Source organism: Spea bombifrons, chromosome 2 (genome assembly GCF_027358695.1).
Source record: "Spea bombifrons isolate aSpeBom1 chromosome 2, aSpeBom1.2.pri, whole genome shotgun sequence".
Taxonomy (NCBI): domain Eukaryota; kingdom Metazoa; phylum Chordata; class Amphibia; order Anura; family Pelobatidae; genus Spea; species Spea bombifrons.
Genome location: NC_071088.1, coordinates 117,593,496 through 117,609,986, shown reverse-complemented (window position 1 = coordinate 117,609,986; position 16,491 = coordinate 117,593,496). Strand labels below are relative to the sequence as shown.

Here is a 16,491-nt window from a genome sequence, read left to right as displayed (position 1 = left end):
CTCCGGAGCGGTCACAGCCCACCTAAAGGTAAGTGTTTGGTGTCGCTGGATGCCTCCTGATCGAGGCATTCCAGCGACACCATTTAAGTTTAGGAGGCGATCGTTGATCGCCTCCTAAACGCTTTTAAAACGGGCGTCCGCCGCCATACAATGTATGGCGGCTGTTGACGCCCCGGGGAGGGGCCAGACATGGCCCCCGATGCCGATCTCGGCCTTGCTGGATGCCTCGACATCGAGGCATTGCAGCAAGGCCGTTTAAGCGAAGAAAGTGATCCTTGATCACTTTCTAAGCTTATTTAACTTTTTGACGGTTCAGGACCGTCAAAGGTCATTTAGTGACCTTCTTGTCATGACGGTCCTGAACCGGCAAAGGTCGCGAAGGGGTTAAAATCACTCAAGGGAGCCGGAGGTCTGTTAAAGACCTCCGATACCGCTCCCTTGGTGGTGACCGCCCCCCGCCCCCTAGAGTGTGACGCCCTGTGCGGTCGCACACCCCAAAGGCCGGTCCTGCTCTAAGGGGCCGGGAAGCCCCCACCAGGGCCGGCCTTAGGGGTCTGCGGCCGCACAGGGTTTAAATTAAAACATCGGGGTTTTTTTTCAACTTTATTTAACATCCTCCATGTTAAATAAAGTTAAAAAAAACTTTATTTAACATGGAGGATGTTAAATAAAGTAAAAAAAACCCCGATGTTTTAATTTATACCCTGTGCGGCCGCAGACCCGTAAGGCCGGCCTTGGTGGGGACTTCCCGGCCCCTTAGAGTGGCGGACCCGGTAGGTAGGGTAGGGGCCTGGAGCTGCAGCTCCATCAGCCCCTAAGTTAATGCGGCCCTGCCGTGGCCCGGCCCACCGGGCAAATGCCCGGTGTGCCCGATGGCCAGTCCGGGCCTGCATGTGAGTGCCTGCAATGAATAATGACCACAAATTCAAAAGGCAAGACCATCCTCAGGTAAGAAGGATGTACTGGAATTCCCATAGGTGGGTCAAATAAAGTCATGCTATATGATCCCACTCTAAAAAGACTTCATATAACAGTAACAATTATTTTACACTCCTGCCTATATCCCACCAGCAGTCAGCCACCTTCCACCCAGGCTTGTTTGTTATCCACATTTTCCTGCCATGACCTGCCTAAAACACATTTTACACAATTATTTTAAATGTTTAAAGCATGGCGTCATCGGTAATCTTTGTACCTGGGATATAAATTCCGCTCCGTATGAACCATGATGCAACTTCCACAATTCCTAGAAGACGGACTTTCTTGAATTTAAAAAAAAACAAAACATGTAAACTGGTAATTCTCTACCCAGATGCTGTTTTCTCAGTGTTTGGTATCATTTAATAAGAAAGCATGTTTTTTTTTTACAGGATCCACTTATAATTAAAGAGCATCTTAAACATTATTCATATTAACTTTCAAAGCACTAAACATCATTATTTTTTTCTTCTTTGCCCTAATTTAGCTCATGTTTGATAATGTTTTTGGTCACGTGGAGAGAAAACACCTAAAATATGTTTTTTTTGTTCTTGCTTGGTATACTAGAACACCTGTACTGCAGATATTTCGGTTTTATGCACAGACGCTCCTTTACATTGGAATTGCTTTTATATTGCAGTAGCTCTTTATTGTAGAAATGTTATGTTGGACACTGGAGTTTTTGGATGTCACCGGTAAAAGTTGCTTTTTATTCATTATCCATGACATTCCATTCATTTTCAAGTAATATTCAGTAAGGGCCTTCTTCAGCTAAATCAGATCTCAATTACAGGTTTCTTTCCGGAGCTGTATAGGGAAAGAAACTGCAAAAAAAAAACATTCTGTTCACATGGAAAACAACCCACTTCTGTGTTTCAAGTCCAGCGTAGTACAAGGGAAAGAGATATTACTGCGGTCACCGCATTTCCCGTAGGGACACATCTGCCTATGTACAAATGTCGCAAACCAAAATACCGTATGACCTTTACTGGGTATACGGCTCCAAGCAATTAATAATTGGGAGCCACGAACAAAAGCAAGTTCAGTTAATTTAAATATGTAAATATGCATTTTATTCACTTTACGTACTTGCCCGTTATGACCTGTAAGCGAGGGACGTTCTTGCAGGCTATTTGTGATATATAGTTAATGCGGTGACATGAATTTCATTTTAACTCTGTTTAGTTAATCAGATCCAATAAAGACAAGTGTCCTGTACACTTCCCCAGGGAAGCTATATATATATATATATATATATATATATATATATATATATCACCATACATTAAAGGAATTGTATTGTATGGCACCAATAGGAGCAGTACCGCTAACTACAGACAATGGAATTTATGTTTAACTTACCAACCTAGTATATATTTTTCATGCGTTTAGAACATACCTAAGTTCATTTATCAAGACTACTTATTACTTTTTTGTTTAAGTTTAATTGTTAAGGACTATTTTATGTCAGTGAAGAAGAGATCTGTGTCTTAACGTGGCACTAAAGCACTGTTTAAGCAACTTCTTGTCCTGAGGTGCTCTCCCTTCTCTTCGTATACCCCAACAAAGACTGCCTCAACCAATCAACAACCATCAGCAACCTAGTAAACCGAGGATAATCATACCGGAAGTTATAACGTCTTCATCCGCAGTATGAATACATGTATAGTGTTTATATAAATGTGGGATTTGAGAAAAGTGACAAAATACGCGGTCAACGCTAAGAGTCATTTCTCCCAAGAGTACACGATATACAAGTCTCACAACTTCTATCAGAGAGGTAACGAAATATAACTAGAGCAATATCAGGGCCAACCCAAACATTTAACGTCATAAGTCTGCAGGTCTGCCTCTAGGATAGAGGATAGGAAAAATTCCCAGAGTGTGATGGCACTAGCTATGATTTCATTTCACCACTGATGATGCAATTCCTATTACAGACCTCTAATTAACATTGCAACACTAAGATATACACCTTTACATTTACTGCTCTGTCAATTTTGATGCCAAACTAAACCAAAAACATAGCTAGACAAGTAATTTTATGATGCAGATAAATTTCAGTACTTCAAATTCTAGCAAATATCTGTTTTGCAAATAATTACTTAAGATAAGATATTTTACAATTAAATTATGAACAGTAAAGTTGTTTTTACTTAATAGTCTTGATTCAGTTTCTTGTTAACACGTTATTGGTGGCAACGGCTAAAACATACATGGTCTGCAACTCTCCAAATAAACCCAAAATAATGATCATCACTAAACAACTTCTACTACTCACCAATGTGAGAGAGTTTGCGCAACATAAATGGCTACATTTTTGCATATACCTAAAAAACTTTGTCTAGAATCCACAAAGCACCTTTAAAGACGTTTAGCACACGATAGAAAGCAGACATAAACACTGCACACACGTAGGCAAACTATACCAGCGTCACTTCAGCCCTTGACTACAACACATCAATTACCATTAAAAGAAGCAATCTTTATCTTTACATGTGGATTTTAGACAGGCCATTGAATCAAGCCCAATGCTCTCTCTTTTTGCTCAATTATATGGTAATCAGAGAAATGTATTTGATCTCGAAGACTGAGTTTTACCCGGAAGGTCCGCTCGATTTTTACAATACACCTAAAGGCAGATACATTGTTTCTTTTTATTTAGCATTTTATTCTGCGTCCCAATAAAATCCACGCCATCATCAGCCAAGGTTATGACCTTGGAAGAGTCACTCCTGAGAGAACTACATAGATTCTTGGATTACAGGAAAGGGCCTTTCAATCTTCTTCTAAGGTGTGGTTTAGGATGTTTCCCCTTAGGAATCCAAGAGCCCACAGTTATGTGCCGCAGCGCTCTCACTTCCTCCACTTGGCAGAAGACGTGCCCTTGCTTTATACCTGTTTTTGGAAATGTTTAGTTTTAGTTAGCGCAGGGCTGTTGACGTCCACCTGTGTTCTAACCTCTCCTTCACTTAATAAGGTATGTCAACATTTTCAAGAGCGTTTTAGATCACCTCTCACACATTTTTTCTTCAAGTAGAATGATCACCACGGCTATGAAACAATATAGTGCAGAAAGATGGAAAAAAACGTAGGAATATCACAATACCAACGTGTGTTACACACTCTGTTCTCTTCATCTGCACGTTCTGGGCACAGAACACACTGCCAGATTATTAAGAAGTATGCAAAAACTAATTAATATTGACCTGTAGGTTCCTTTACCATTATGAGCTGGCAATCTTAGGGCACAGCCACATGAACAGGGTCTGGTATATGATTAAAAGCCGAATGCAATGTTATTCTTATCTTTGGCCCAGGATAATTTGTTTTTACTCTCCCAGTAATCTCAAGGATGGGCACCAGCCAGCATAATATAGACTTCATTAACGTTCAATACAAAACCCAAAAAGTGTCACACATTGAATTTTGCATATTTTATAGCAACTTTAACACACCTGACTCTGCATTAACATTCTTTCGCTTTAAGGAGAAGTATCTTTTATGTGCTGGTCTCAGCAGTGGTGTATTTACCTTTGGGGTTGCCCCCCTCCAAGGTTGGCATCAAAAATCCAATAAAAAGCATTAAGACACCGAGCGCCTTTTAATGCAAGCGCAGCCTCCATAGCATAAATAGGTTGGTTGATTCCCCTAGTCGGCCTGGGCCAGGATACGTCACTGTCTCAGCTGTGTTTCATTGCTGCCATACTGTGGGGGCATCCATGAAAATAAAGCATTTAGCTTTTACTGGTTACTTACAGCTGATGGCTGCCACTAACAAATTTTGAACATAAAGTAATCGGCATACCTGGAAACTCCTTAGGCTTCGCCCGGAGACTCCGGTTGAAGCGCCGTTCCTCTGGGTCATGCACCGTGGCCTGTCCCTCGCCCCCTTTCCCTCTAACAATTACATGTGTGAGCGGGACAGCTCACCAACGTCAGCAGGACCTCCTACCCGCATCCCACAAGGAAGCGTAGCCAAAAGTTAAACTTTGAAAACTGCAAAGCTCATCAATCATTTATGATCATAAACAATAGTATATTATATAGCTCATGTTTAAAAGATTTTCCCTGGTAGTTGAAGTGCACCTGGGTGTACCTGGATATCTTACAAATGATTGACCAACAGCAGCTGCCCAGGAACAATATTTGATTTACAACCAACTAAAATGCAGCCCGCTTCCTCTCGGTGGTGGAAGACCCCATCATATTGAGATGTAGAACCACTCATCCCGTCTGATGTGTGAGAACCCCCTGTTCTTCATGACATCACTACGTTCAACTGAGCTCTAAATGAAGATATGGTGTATCCACCTCATATTGGCTATTGGCTATACGCAATTCATCCAGTCTCGTGTCACAGACAGGACATGACCCTGCTTGGGAGGCTTATTTGCAAACCTGGATGTTATATAAAGAAAAACCCTAACATGATCAACGGTTACACGCAAACTCACAGGGGGGGGTAGCTAATTGTGATTAGCCATCATTTTTTGAGGGGTTATTTTATCTATTTTAAATCATTTCTGCTGAAATCAAAGTGGACTCTTTGTTTTAATTTCAACAATGTCCAATTCAGAGCAGTTCTTTCCTTTAGTCATTAGTCAATACGTTCCTACCAAAGGAAAAGAGATGCCAGCGGTCGCTGTACCTGTCACAATACATTAATGGGTTTTCTAAATAATACTTTCTTTGTGCTTAATATGGCTGCTGATTCGCTGATCATTCCGGCTGACAAAGCTGGTACCGATACAGGAGGAGCGCACGTTGGGCAGTTTTTTTATTCGCCAGCCACAAAAATTAGCATATTTTTAAAGATTTATTTAGTTTTTGCTAACTAGCTTTATAGGGAGTTTTGGTTTCAATCATTAGTTGGTAGTGAGGGAAACAAAATCAGCACAATAATATTAAAAGTTTGGTGTTACAGGTTATGTAGGGATTTTTGGACCCCTAACAACACAAGATGCCTTTCCACCTACTCTGTGAAACTTAACTTTCATATCACTAAATGCAGCTTTGATAACATAATTCCTGGTCTTGTTACAGGCACTGAAACCTTTGTAGAAACAATCTGATTGGTATGTGACACAAAATTAGGCATTGATGGGCTGTTGATGGGTTTGTGTGTTTGTCTAAGTGGGACAGCATCTTTAAATATGTAGCATATCTGCATTACTGTTATAATGTTATTGAATACGTTCCTCCAGTGATTCTTTCATCTGGCTCCTTGGATGAAGGATCTCTTAGCATCTACTTACATAGTAGTGTAACCTTTGAATACGATCATCGGTTAAATGCGTTATTGTGGCGTTGAGCGTTTAGGAGTTAAGGTTAGTATGTTGTCCCTGTGTCTATATTTCAACATGTCAGTGACACACGCCAAGGGACAATGTGAACCCATTAGGAAATGTGAATGACAGGGTATGTTTTCTCTCTCTTGCATGTCCAATAATTATAGTAATCACTGCTGTGTATTGCCGTAATATAATAAATTTAGAAATTACCAACTCCCACCCTGCATAAATGAATACAAAGTAACTTTACATGTATAGAATGCATACATTTATTTGAGTTCTCTTAAGGGAACCTGATTCAAGAGTCTTATCGTCAAAAGACAAAATATATTGAATTTTGAGTTTTTCTATCCCCTGTTCCTCAGTTCTGTCTATTATTATTTGATGAATCACCTGGATTGGGACAATAGCAGCTTTTGCTACATCTATGAAGATGGTTACGTGGACAAAAAGACTAAAGTGGAAGACTTTCCACAAGCCAGACAATGTCCCGTCTCATGCCCACATTGGCTCACATTATAGGCTACAATTGGACTTTATTCTATTACATATCGATTTCTATATGGAAAAATTATTCTATGCAACCAGTAAACCCATTAACCCTTTATGTAACAAAGAAGCGTGTGTAGGCTTAGTGAAGCTTCTTTTACCAAAGCAGAGTGCATGAGCAAATGTAAATCCAGTATATTATGTAATATTACTGAAAAAAAATTTGATAAGATAATGAAAAAGGTAAAAGCTATAAAACACAATAAATAATAACCACGACATTGACGTCGGTCAGAGAACATGGTATCCAATTCACTGCAGTTTGCATGTATTCTGCCGGTGAGAAATCCAGCCTGCGTCTGAGATCTAGTGCCTCCCTTATTAGTGGTGAAGCTTTGCCTCTTTCCTTCAAAGCCGACGCAGCTTAGTTAGGCACAGCTGCTTAAAACGAGCGTCTCCACAAAAAGCATCCCCCTGGTCGCTGGCCAAGGTGAGGACGGACACGTGGGGCCGGGTCCGTTACAGGACATTTCTCCGTTCCCTGGTGAAATGTGCAGTTGGCCAAAAACTGCGGCACCTACACATCCACTGCTAGACTGCAGGGGACACTGCAGGGTTTTTTTTTTAGTATATTTAACAGGGGGTGGAAGTCTTGAACGACTTTGTTCATTTATTTCTAAAAGTGTTATTACGTAACACCAGGACATAGTGTTTATCCATCTGCTACCGAGGAACGCACAACCCCCATACACAGTAGGTGCTGCCTCTACAAGGGGGGGTCTCATCCGCTTCTATCGGACAGTCGGAATACACTTCCAGCCAGCACAAAGCTTACGGCAGCTGATAAAACACAGCGTATGTATTCTCCGTATGTATCATCTAGGGCTATGCCTCCGTAACACATTGCTTTAAGCCGTAATAGAGGGTAAGCGGGGGGGGGGGGCGTTATTTCCTCAGTTGTAAGCGAGAAATGGTTAGAGCTGTTACTGTGCAGAATAATATCCTTTAAACAATACAAGAGTGCTTTACAAATGGCATTGCTTGGAAAGCCAGCAGCATGGCATCCTGAACCAAAGCGGTAAATGAGGAAGAAGGCTTACAGAAGAGGTGGGGGTGTTATGTTTATGGAAGTAAAGGATAAGCGAAGCATCTGTCCTGGATATTACATTTACGCTATAAAAAGCTTTGGTTCTATTCAGAGAAGTAAAATTCCATCGCCCGGTTCCAAGACTAATAAAAGTGATTCCTCAAGTGCTTAAAGAGATGCAGTGGGAACCCCTGGTTCATTCTGAATACACTATCCTGAATACACCGTTGGAGAAAAGGCAGAAGAGAACGGAGAACGGACTGTGAAATGGAAATAGAGCAGAAGAAATGAAAACGGCGGAGGAATAATGACCGACACGGGCAGAGTAGCAGGAAAGCGCATAAGATCAGTGAGTTGTTACAAAAAAAGGTTCTGTTACAGATGAGAGGCTTGTCAAGCGAAGTAGGACATTGGCAAAAATATAGGTCATTACTAGTTACAAAACGGCACAATGTGACAAATGTATATATATATTTTTAAAAAAAAGGTAAATATTGAAAATGTTTTCAAAATATTTTCACTTACCTAAAATCATGACTTCGGCTCACAGGGTATGATAGGCACAGGGCAGAAAAGGTTCCCTTGGATCTTGTAAGGAGGGGTAATTCTCTTTTCAGTCCCTTTTTTTTCTCTCCGTCAGTTCTGAACTATCTGATCTGTTCTTCGGGCAGCGGTGGAAAAAGCCCTTCGCCAGCACAGAAAAGGAGAGGAAGTGTTAGGGTTCTGACAGATTGTGCAGCAGAAAGCCCCGGGCTGGAGGGTGGGGGGGAGTGCAGGATTAAAAAAAAAAAAGAGAGAAAGATTTGTGTATTTCTAAAGCACAAGTGTCCTAAAAATAATCCTGACAAGCCAGGCCAGTGTCCAGGAGCGGGGATGGAATAATCATGCAGGGGATTATAAATCCTGTATTTTTCCCTATTTCTTACTAACGAATGGCTGCACTATACCAGCACAAAGGCAGCTGCAGAAGTAAGGCAAGCTGGAGACTTTTTGGACACTTTCACAATCCGGCTCTTCATTCCTTCCTGTGTGCCGGGGATGCGCTGGGCAGAATTCCGAGCAGGGTTCACCCCAGTACCCCACCCTAGAGCCAGGACAAAACTGAAAACTCCCAAAAGGAGAGGGAGAGAGTCTGGGAGGGACAGACGGACGCCCTGTACCTCTCCTATCTCTCTGTTCTCCTCTGTGCCAGGTAAGGGGAAGGGCTGTCTCACCTGTGCTTCCCTCCCATTGGCTAACTTATTCTTCCAAGGGGGGGGGTGTAAAGGAGGGGACTGGTAATGCTATAGATTTAACTCTTTTGCCTTCTCCTTCCTTTAGCATTGGAATCTGCTAACCTTATCCACCTAAAATTCTTCCTGGCAGGAAATGTAACAGGAGAATGCAGCCAGCACCTTATCCGTATAGCCCTGGGATAAACTGAGCTGACGGAACTAAGACCTCTCTCTCTTGTCAACCTGTCAAAGGATGTAATACGGAAAAACAGCCCTATAATCAAACTTGTTATAAAAAACAAAAACGAATATTAGAAGGGTATAGAGGAAATAGAGGGCTTCCCCATCTCATCTACGTGTTTTCTTTCCATATTTTAGCGCATTGCTCACTGGCATTGCAAACCCATTACTCAAGCATTTACAATTTTACTTTTCTGTCTCCATGCAAACCCATCAAATCTGCAGTTCTCCAGCTCTAAGATAACTACTCCTATTAACCCTAGCCAGATATATTGCCGTTCAAAGTCACCAGAGTTGTAGTTCAAAAAGAAAGCTTCAAGTTACCTTTGTTTTAATTAGCTCATTTGGTTTGCTGATTCTTAGGGATGGCAGCTGAACAGCACGATATCTTCCAGCAACTAAATGGTTAATTCATACTCTTTTTTTTTTTTTTTTGTCTCATTGTTCCTAACATATTGCCTCCTTTTTACTGCTGGATAATCGCCCCCCCCAACACATTCCTTTATCTAAACTTCCCTCTGCTTTCCCTGGGCTCATTCCCCATGCAGTTTCATGTTATTTTATTTATCATTGTTTACTTTGAAGCATGAAATAATGCATACATTGTACGTCACAGCCCTGCGATCAGATGGTGCCCCCTCTTTATTCTGACTTACTGTAATTACATCTACCTCTTTTTAGCCATGTGCATCTACCTCTTTATTACCTCTCCCCTGTTTCTCCTGCTGCTTGCATTCTCTCGCCAATGCCCGTGTAGTTAGCCGGGTCTTTAGCTTTCTTCTATTGGTATCTCGTTACCCCCCATGAAGCATAAAAGTGTTCCCTCTTTCCATGTCCATTAAGAGCACTCCGCCTTCACCCTTCTCTCATCTGGCCAACTCTATATAAGACCTATCCCTAGAACTATTTCTGCCGAGACTTGTGTGCATTGCGTCCACTATGCCACCCTGTGTGTCCCACTCCGACGTTCTCATCATGGCCATGGCTCAATTCATACCGATCTCCAGCGTGCTCTCTGTATATCTCAGCCTCCCTCCAGCCTCCCATCCAGCCTCCCATTCAGCCAGTGCACCAAACCCCCTCCCCCCAGTGAGTCAGTGACAAGTGCCCGGAATACTAAACGTTCGAGATGCTGAACTGGATCGTCTCTCAGCTCTGGACCATGAATGGAGAAATGCAGCAGGATCTGGAGGAGCTGCTGCCCAGAAATTCCATAGCTTTGTTGACTTTCACTTTCTTCCTTTTTTTTTTAACCGAGAGTTATTGATTAGGGATTTACATCCGACTACCTTTTTTAGCCTTTCGCTTACTCGTTTCCAGTTTTATCTAACCTCTGTCTCACTGACACACCTTTCGGTGTTCCATTCTCTTATTCATGCTGTAACATTTTTTATTTGCAGATGCCCTGTTTGCTTTATCATAAATCATTAGATCAACCTCTCTTTTTTACACAATACTTTTCTAAAGTTTTAATCTGAATCTGATTTTCCAGACTAGGGCCAACTTGTCAATTATTGACAAATCATATCTGTCCTGGATATTATTGGGATAATACCCTGTATAAAATGCCCTCAGTGTGAAAATCACTAGGCCAGTAGGACTACTATGGACTAAGGACTATGCAGCCGACAGAATTTGGCTATTTCACTCTACTTTAAGGAGCACAAGTTTATGTAAACCTGATTTCCATGAACTTTAATGGGGATTTGGGTTTTGAGTTGATTAGGATCGCAGTAGCAAGTTGGGTACAGTCATGTTCCTATGTAGGTAGGGTGAACTTTAGAGTTAATGCAGAATTCAACAGCAGTTGGGTTAGGTATAAAAAAGGGACTGTGATGCAGAATAAACATTGCATCACATATATTCAAGATGATCATTTTTTACCACGCAGTTATCAGCTGCTAGTTTACATGTAAAGCCCAAATTATTTATCACTGAATTATTTAACTCCAGCTTGTTCACTTCTCATAACTCTCACCCTGCCCTGTAAACACTGCATAAAAAACAAAGTGCAGAAATGAGCCATATCCCAAGGATACAGAAAAAAACTGAATATTTATTGACCATCTCATATTTTATACAACTTTCTCCAAATCAGCTTTTGTCTACTCCAACTTTTTGCGTTGGAGACAGTTGGAGAAGATAAAAGCTGATCTGAAGAACTGCTTCGAGGCTTATTTTCCTCACACGCCATTTTTCATCTCCTGCACCACTGTGCAAACCAATCTACTGGCTTACAATCGCACCAAGAATGAAACGGAAACTCCAATCCTGGCATACCCTCCGCATCTTGGCTGACCCTTAAATCTCTGCCTTTAATACAAAACACAGATCCAAAAGTAGAGCTGATATTGTCTTAAAAAAAAGACTTTTCGAGACTTGTCTTAAAAGACTTTTCGAAACAGCCCCACAAGTCTGAATCTCACTAGTGAGAATAACTTCTGGACTCTTTTCTGACATTCCCCTAAAAAACCTTACATTCTAAAAAACCTTACATTTAACAGTTTGGTAAGATAAATAAACCTATTTATAATAATTGAAACTCAACTTTTTAAGGTAAGTGTTTAAACCTATCGACACGATTAAATTCCTAAAATCAGTTATCACAGAGTCCCCCTTTAACAGAGGTGGTGCTATCATACAAGCATGTAGCTGGTCTATGGGGGCTCTCCAATGGATGACGGTGAGACAAAGAAGTTATTACACTATAAAATATAGCGGTCATGAGTGTTATGTGCCTTTGTTTATATATAATTATTATTTTCATCACTTGTATTAGAGAAGAGACCCTCTAAACTTTTTTGGGCTGGGGCAAAATACCTAGGGCTGCCCAGAAACCGATTATGCTGCTAATGCGTTCTCTCTTATTCTACTGTATTGTAAAATGTAGGTTTGCTGGCAGGACACTCACATTTTTGAGTATGGGTAATTCTCTCTGCAACAACTTCTACAACAACCTTAACACATTGATGTACCTAATAGTTTTTACAAATACTGTATATGCAAAAACAAAACAAAAATTCTCCTCATCTCCATGTGGAAAACCAGGGCTATCTTTAACACAAGGCAAAAGGAGCAGCTTCCCCTGGTCCAATCATTCCTGGGTGGGGGGGATTTGGTGTCCATCCCCCATAATTTGTGGTGTCTAACACCCTGCCAGCTCTCTCCAGAGGAGGACTGGACTGCATGCCGCTAGAGGACCAGGGCCCGTTGGGGAGATCATTGGTCTCCCTGTAACCGGCCCAAAATAAAAGGAGTGCAAGGTCTGTTTCACTGCTCTCTCGCTATTGATGCCAGGCGTCGGGAAATGATGTCATAACCCAGCGCTCAGCACTGAAGCTGCGTGCACTGAAAGAGAGGTCTGTATGAACAGACCACAAGGTCTCACCACAGGACTTGAGGAAGTTATGAGAGGGGGGAAAATGGAGAGATAATGAGAAAAAGGAGAGATAACGAGAATAGGGGGGAGATAGGACAAAGGGGAAAGATAGAGAAAAGAGAGCAATGAGATAAACAGAAAGGAGAGGTATAATGAGAGATGAGAAGAAAGGAGAGAGATGAGGGGAAAAGGGGAGAGATAATTAGAAGGTGGAGTGATAATGAGAAAAGGGAGAGATCGGGAGAAAAGGGAGAGATAATGAGAAAGAGAAGGAGTAATAAAGAAGAGCTAAAATAAAAAAGGGGGAGATGAGATAAAGAAAAGAAGAGATATAATGAGAGATGAAGAGAGATAAGGGAAGAAAGGGCAAGAGAAGGGCAAAGGAAAAGAGGGATATTGAAAAAAGGGAGACATAGGAAGAAAATGGAGAGATGAATTAAAAAATACTGTTTGATTTAATTTATTTGTATGACTTTGATGCGGACATATTTACTTTTAATTATTTTTTAAATGTATGTTGGGGGAGGGGCCGAGTTTCATCCTTAGACCCAGACAGCACAACATCTTCAGTCGGCCCCCAGCCCAAAGCCACTACCTTTGACAACATTTGCACGCCCGTTTCGAGTGACCTGCACAATTCATAAACTATGCGATTTACATATTATGTGTGGAATAATGCGGAGTTACGCTAGGGTCAGAAGACTGCACAGTCCCCTCCTAATCTGCAAAGCCAATTCAGCAAGTATATGTGACCCCTGCATTGAGTGACCCCCCCAGCCACATATATATATATATATATTTCACCCACCACTTGCAAGCAAACAAGCAGAGTCCGTCCATGTTACTAGGGAATGTAGGTAGGGGGGTTCCAATCAATATAAAAAGGCCCTGGAAAACATTTTACTAGTTCTGCAAAAACTGCATTCTAGAAGATAAAGCAATGCCACATTGTGTTTATAAACCTTCACTCATATTTACAGAACCAGGTTAGAGAAACATGAGCCCTCCTCTAGTTCACGAAAACCCTCGCCCATCCTTCTTGTGAGGGGGGGTACCAATCGAGACGTTGGATAATAGCCAAATGGGGGATCACAGTCTTCGCTCTTCAGATAGCGCAGACTCTGGGAAACTGCTGAATATTGTAAAAAAAAACACTTTTAATAACAGCAGAGTGACTGTAACTGTCTGCTAAATAGCTGGAGAATGCTGCTCCTTCCAATTACACGAGACCTCTTTCCATTAATTAGAACTCTATTGTAATGCTTTGCCGCAAGTACCCAGAAAGCTGTGTGTTTTTACATGCCCAGACGCCGCCTGCATTGGAGTGCAGATTAAATAATCCACTGGAGTCACGCTACAAAGGAAACGGCTTAAAATTCAAACCACTTCACTTTTTTTTTTTTTTTACTGACATCAAACGATCTGCTAAACACTTGAAACATACATAGGCTATAAGGAAATCCAGGTCAACTTAAAGTCAACTTTTGATAGCTTTCAGCACACAAACCATACTTTACTTCTTCTTCTCAATACATCCCACACATACCTCAGATTTCAGCTCCCACCACCACTGCAGGGTGTCTTTTCCATGAATCTACTATTCGTTAAGTGCTATTACTATTAAGGGCTCACATATTTCATTGCACTAAAGGGTGACGTCAGTAGCTGGAACAAGAGGGCTTTAGTTTCAAGAGTTTATAATAAGCACAAATAGTTTCATACAAAGGTTTGGTGGTGCTGCTCTGCTTATTTACTAATAAAAAGTGATATTTGTACAAATATGAATATGCAAATACAGATATAATGATCTTTTTCGCAGCAACCGTCACACAGTGTATCAGTATTACAATTGCTGAAGATTTGGATTGTTAATGTGACAATTCAACATTGTAACCTAAATGGTAATACATGTTTTTGTTGCAAATAATAACCAGATCATGTCTCCTCTCTGCAGCAGAGATTAGTAGATCCCTACTAAGTCATCTCACATAGACCTTTATTGCTCTCTAGTTAGATTAAAACAGAGGACTTCTCATATGTACCACTAGTAAGACAAGGACTCCTTTGGTGGTCAGAAACACAACACTTCTCTGACACTATGACAGGCGGTTGATATAGTAGTATCAACAAAATGCATACAGATTCTATCCGTCACACAGAACATGTTCCACCTCTCCCATGGTGCCACCCCATCCATTGAGGGATCTAGAACACTGACTCCATGCGCTGCTCTCAGGAGCTCCCACCCAGGTTTTAGCATTTGAATGAATCTTTGCTGAGGATCATGTGGTTGCTGGGAATACGACTCTAGTAACATTCACAATCATTCAGACAGCTCTAGAAAAAGCTATAACGGAAGCGTTTCAGGGCTTTCTTTGTGGCAGGGTTTGATCAGGGTTTTTTTGTTCAGGTTCCTTCACCCAGCTATGGAAGACACTTTCTGCCATAGCTTCTGCAAGAACTCTTAATATATAGCTTTGTACTCAAATAACAATACACGGTTAAAACATGACACCGAAAGCTGAAATTTCACTAGACTACGAGCAGGTAATCACAAAGCACGCAGTATTGTGTGACCTTGCGTAGGTGTTTCCACTTTTGTTTGCATAACCTGAATCTAGAAACCAATGGCTTGATAAGCCTATTTGTGATTGTTTAGGGGGGAAACATTTATTCTTTTGTTTGGTTTACCCAGATTGGCATTTCAAGCTTCAAATATCTATCTACTAAAACTCATGAAATGCAGGGGTTGTGTCACTAGTCACATACAGTCTGAGGGTCATAAGCTATTCTTGTTCAGATAAATGCTATTGTTTGCTTTGGTGACGTTCACCACATTTCAATCTGGCTTCTTCTTTATTCTTGTCACTCTATAGAGACTGCTAGTCGCTTGGGTATGTTTATAGATTGTAGTGGTTGGCTTTGTTTCTGGTGCGAGTGGAAGCTCTCCAAATCAGCAGTCCTTATTCTACAACATTCATACTGCATGGCTAGACATCAAAGATGCAAACCCCTGGTAAAGTACATACTTTAATCACATGCACTGAAGAAGGAGAAATAATACAGGAACTAGGATGTCGCCTCCAAGACTGGTCCATACTTGCCGTAGCATTTAGGGTTTTTTTGACTTATCCAAGCTTTTCCTTTCATCCACACCGGACTGGACATAAATTTTACTCCCAAATATTTCACTGCAATGCATATCATCCATCAGACAATGCAGATTACTGACAAGCCACCGTGTTTCATTTATCACTGCTAACGAGAAACAAAAGGGTGCAGCTAACATTGACCACTTGTGTCAGTGACATCTTGTATATGCCTTTTTAGGGGGAGATGTGGCCATGAACAATGGCTTGATAATGCACGTTACACTAATGTCCATGTTAGACAAGTGAGATGGTGTTAGAGATCTCCAATGTGCACCAGGGGATAGCGGTCTGGTAGCAGCTTCCGACCATGTCCCCAGAGTAATGTGCCTTACAAAAGGAACAAACTCTTTCAATTAGAGGTCTCCTGATCTGGAGTGCAGTACTCAGTGGCACATTATTGCCTAGGGTGGCAGGCACACCCTCCTTAGTGACCTTACTCCGTGGACACACATACATTGCACTGGGATGTTATATCTTGACGTTCAGCATTAGTAGACGGCAATTGTGGAGTCTTGGGTCACACCTAGGGCAGCGTCCAGCCAACATACGCCTCTGACAGTACTGCACATTGGATCAGGCATTGTTTATGAAATGTGCCAACTTTATACCACTCACAGGCTAAGCTTTCTATGAGAATAATTTGTCAGACGCAATAACA

General features: G+C 41.4%; 1 protein-coding gene across 2 annotated transcripts in view; it reads right to left on the bottom strand.

The window, feature by feature from the left end:
- The window catches only part of ZNF385A (zinc finger protein 385A), a 103,857-nt gene that overhangs the window by 64,220 nt on the left and 23,146 nt on the right, over nt 1-16,491 (bottom strand). Inside the window, exon 2 of one of the 2 annotated variants that reach the window (XM_053455961.1) lies at nt 8,374-8,533. The exons of the other annotated variant lie outside the window; for it this stretch is intronic. Coding sequence (XP_053311936.1) covers nt 8,374-8,383 — 10 coding nt within the window. The 5' untranslated portion in view covers nt 8,384-8,533. The remainder of the gene's footprint in view (nt 1-8,373; nt 8,534-16,491) is intronic. 2 annotated transcript variants of the gene reach the window in all.